This window comes from Montipora foliosa, chromosome 6, assembly GCF_036669935.1.
Source record: "Montipora foliosa isolate CH-2021 chromosome 6, ASM3666993v2, whole genome shotgun sequence".
NCBI classification, from domain to species: Eukaryota; Metazoa; Cnidaria; class Anthozoa; order Scleractinia; family Acroporidae; genus Montipora; species Montipora foliosa.
In genome coordinates this window covers 63,148,706-63,151,204 of record NC_090874.1, presented here as the reverse complement: position 1 = coordinate 63,151,204, position 2,499 = coordinate 63,148,706, and the positions used below count along the sequence as shown (strand labels likewise).

Here is a 2,499-nt window from a genome sequence, read left to right as displayed (position 1 = left end):
TAAGGGAAGGCTTTAGCTCTTAAATGAACAAAGTCTCTTTAATTTTGCAGTGAAAGTCAGTTTTTCCGGACGCTAAAATATCAAAGTGATCCCATTTAATGTCGTGGCCAGTGGTTTTCACATGATCAGCAATGCCGGGCTGATGAATGGTCACTTTTAGCTAGGGCCTTGAAATGTTCTGTTTTTCTGTCGTGGAGTCTTTGTTTTGTTTTGCCAATGTAGAATTCATCGCAGTTCCAGCAGACAGCTTTATAGACGACCTTGGACCTCTGAGATCGGTTCAAGCGATCTTTGTATGGAAAAAAGGAGTTGATGCGGCGTGTGTTTTGGAATATGATCTTGAGATTGACGAAAGAGTAGAAATTGTATACGCAGGGTTTCAGATGTTTCGTGACTTGGTTACTGTGAAGACCTAAGTAGGGTAACACGATTAAGATATCTTTTTTGGGGACTGTAGCTTGAACAGGGTTATTTGATTTGTTTTTATTTTTGTTCAATACATCGTTAATGTTGAACGTGATAACGCCTTGAGGGTAACCATTTTGCAACAGGAGCTTTCTCAGATCTTTAACAGCGACCTGTAATAAAGATGGCGAGGAGCAAGTTCGGAAGCATCGATAGGTGAGAGTGCGGATGAGGTTGATTTTGTACTTGCGAGGTGTGAATGAATCCCACTTGGTGGAGTATTTAGATAAGTAAAAATTTTGCATTAAATGTACTCTACATACATGTAATGGTTTTAGCCGAAAACTTATTCTGTGTATATTAAATTCACAATAACAATTATATACTGACACTCCATTTAGCCTTTAAGTAACGGCTAAGTTTGTCCTCTGTAATATATAAGGCCCCTCATTTAGCCGTTAATTAATGGCTAAGTTTGTTCTTGCTGTCAAACATGGTGAAGGTGTCATCTACATATCTGAACCAAAGTGAAGAACAGAATCTTCTGTTCATCTACCATTTTTCTTCAAAGTGGCACATGAAAATGTTAGCCAAAACGGGGCCTAAAGGTGAACCCATGGCTACACCATCAACCTGATCGTAGTATTGGTCATCAAATATAAAATGACTTTTCTTAGTGGCAAACTGCAAAAGATCCCTATCGATGCTTCCGAATTTGCTCCTTGCCATCTTTATTACAGGCCGCTATTAAAATCTGAGAAAGCTCCTGTTGCAAAATGGTTACCCTCAAGGCGTTATCACGTTCAACATTAACGATGTTTAAATCTTCCTATAACCAGCGAAAACCAAGATCGGCTTAGAAGTCAACTGAAGTATATTTCCTATGGTTACATTTACTCCTATGACTTTTCTAAACAAAAGAACATTTTCAGCAAGGACAAATGGGCAGCCTTGAGTGATTTACGCAGGGATGACAGTATCATCATTACGAGACCAAACAAAGGAAACGGCGTTGTCATCGTCAGCAGACTTGATTATCTTAATAAAATGAAGAAGTTGATTTCTGACGGTACCAAATTCAAGCAATTAAAGCATGATCCAACTAAATCTAGAGAAGAGAGCCTTTCTGCATATCTTCGCAAAATCAAAAAAGACGGAATTATTGATGACGTAACATTCCACAAGATTCTACCCAGTGGATCTTCTCCTGGTGTTTTACATGGTCTGCCAAAGGTTCACAAGGCTGGATGCCCTTTCCGCCCTATTGTTTCCTCTGTGAACACCTGCAATTACAATCTTGCTTCCTACCTCGTTGGCATACTTCAACCAATTTCCACCAACCAACACACTGTTAAAGATTCATTTAGTTTTGCAGATGGGGCCAAAACATACAAACATAGCAACGGAATAATGTGTTCTTTGGATGTCACTTCTCTTTTTACAAATGTGCCACTTGATGAAACAATACAGATTTGTCTAGACAGATTGTACTCTCTCCCTGATCCTCCGCAATTACCTCGTTCTGTTTTGAAAGATCTTTTGCAGTTTGCCACTTAGAAGAGTCATTTTATATTTGATGACCAATACTACGATCAGGTTGATGGTGTAGCCATGGGTTCACCTTTAGGCCCCGCTTTGGCTAACATTTTCATGTGCCACTTCGAAGAAAAATGGTTGATGAACAGCAGATTCTGTTCTTCACTTTGGTTCAGATATGAAGATGACACCTTCACCATGTTTGACAGCAAGGACAATGCTAATGAGTTTTTAAGTTTTCTAAATAGTCGACACGATAGCATTAAGTTTACTCTTGAATTCGAAGATGACAATAAGATTCCATTTTTAGACATCCTTCTCAAACGCTGCCCTGACAACACTTTCTCTACATCTGTCTACCGGAAGAAGACATTCACAGGCCTTTACACCAAGTGGGATTCATTCACACCTCGCAAGTACAAAATCAACCTCATCCGCACTCTCACCTATCGATGCTTCCGAACTTGCTCCTCGCCATCTTTATTACAGGTCGCTGTTAAAGATCTGAGAAAGCTCCTGTTGCAAAATGGTTACCCTCAAGGCGTTATCACGTTCAAC

The 2,499-nt window shown here is 39.7% G+C and overlaps 1 protein-coding gene across 1 annotated transcript; it reads left to right on the top strand.

Moving 5' to 3' along the window:
- Window positions 1-589: 589 nt before the first annotated feature.
- On the top strand, window positions 590-1,962 carry LOC138005885 (uncharacterized). The gene is made up of 2 exons (XM_068852061.1): window positions 590-621; window positions 1,245-1,962. The coding sequence occupies exons 1-2, from the start codon at window positions 590-592 to the stop codon at window positions 1,960-1,962; spliced, it is 750 nt and encodes a 249-aa protein (XP_068708162.1).
- Window positions 1,963-2,499: the final 537 nt, after the last annotated feature.

Coding starts and splice junctions, on each gene's coding strand:
- LOC138005885 (XM_068852061.1), top strand. CDS start 590: ATGGCGAGGAGCAAGTTCGGAAGCATCGATAG. Junction 622..1,244: donor AAGTTCGGAAGCATCGATAG/GTGAGAGTGCGG, acceptor TCCTATAACCAG/CGAAAACCAAGATCGGCTTA.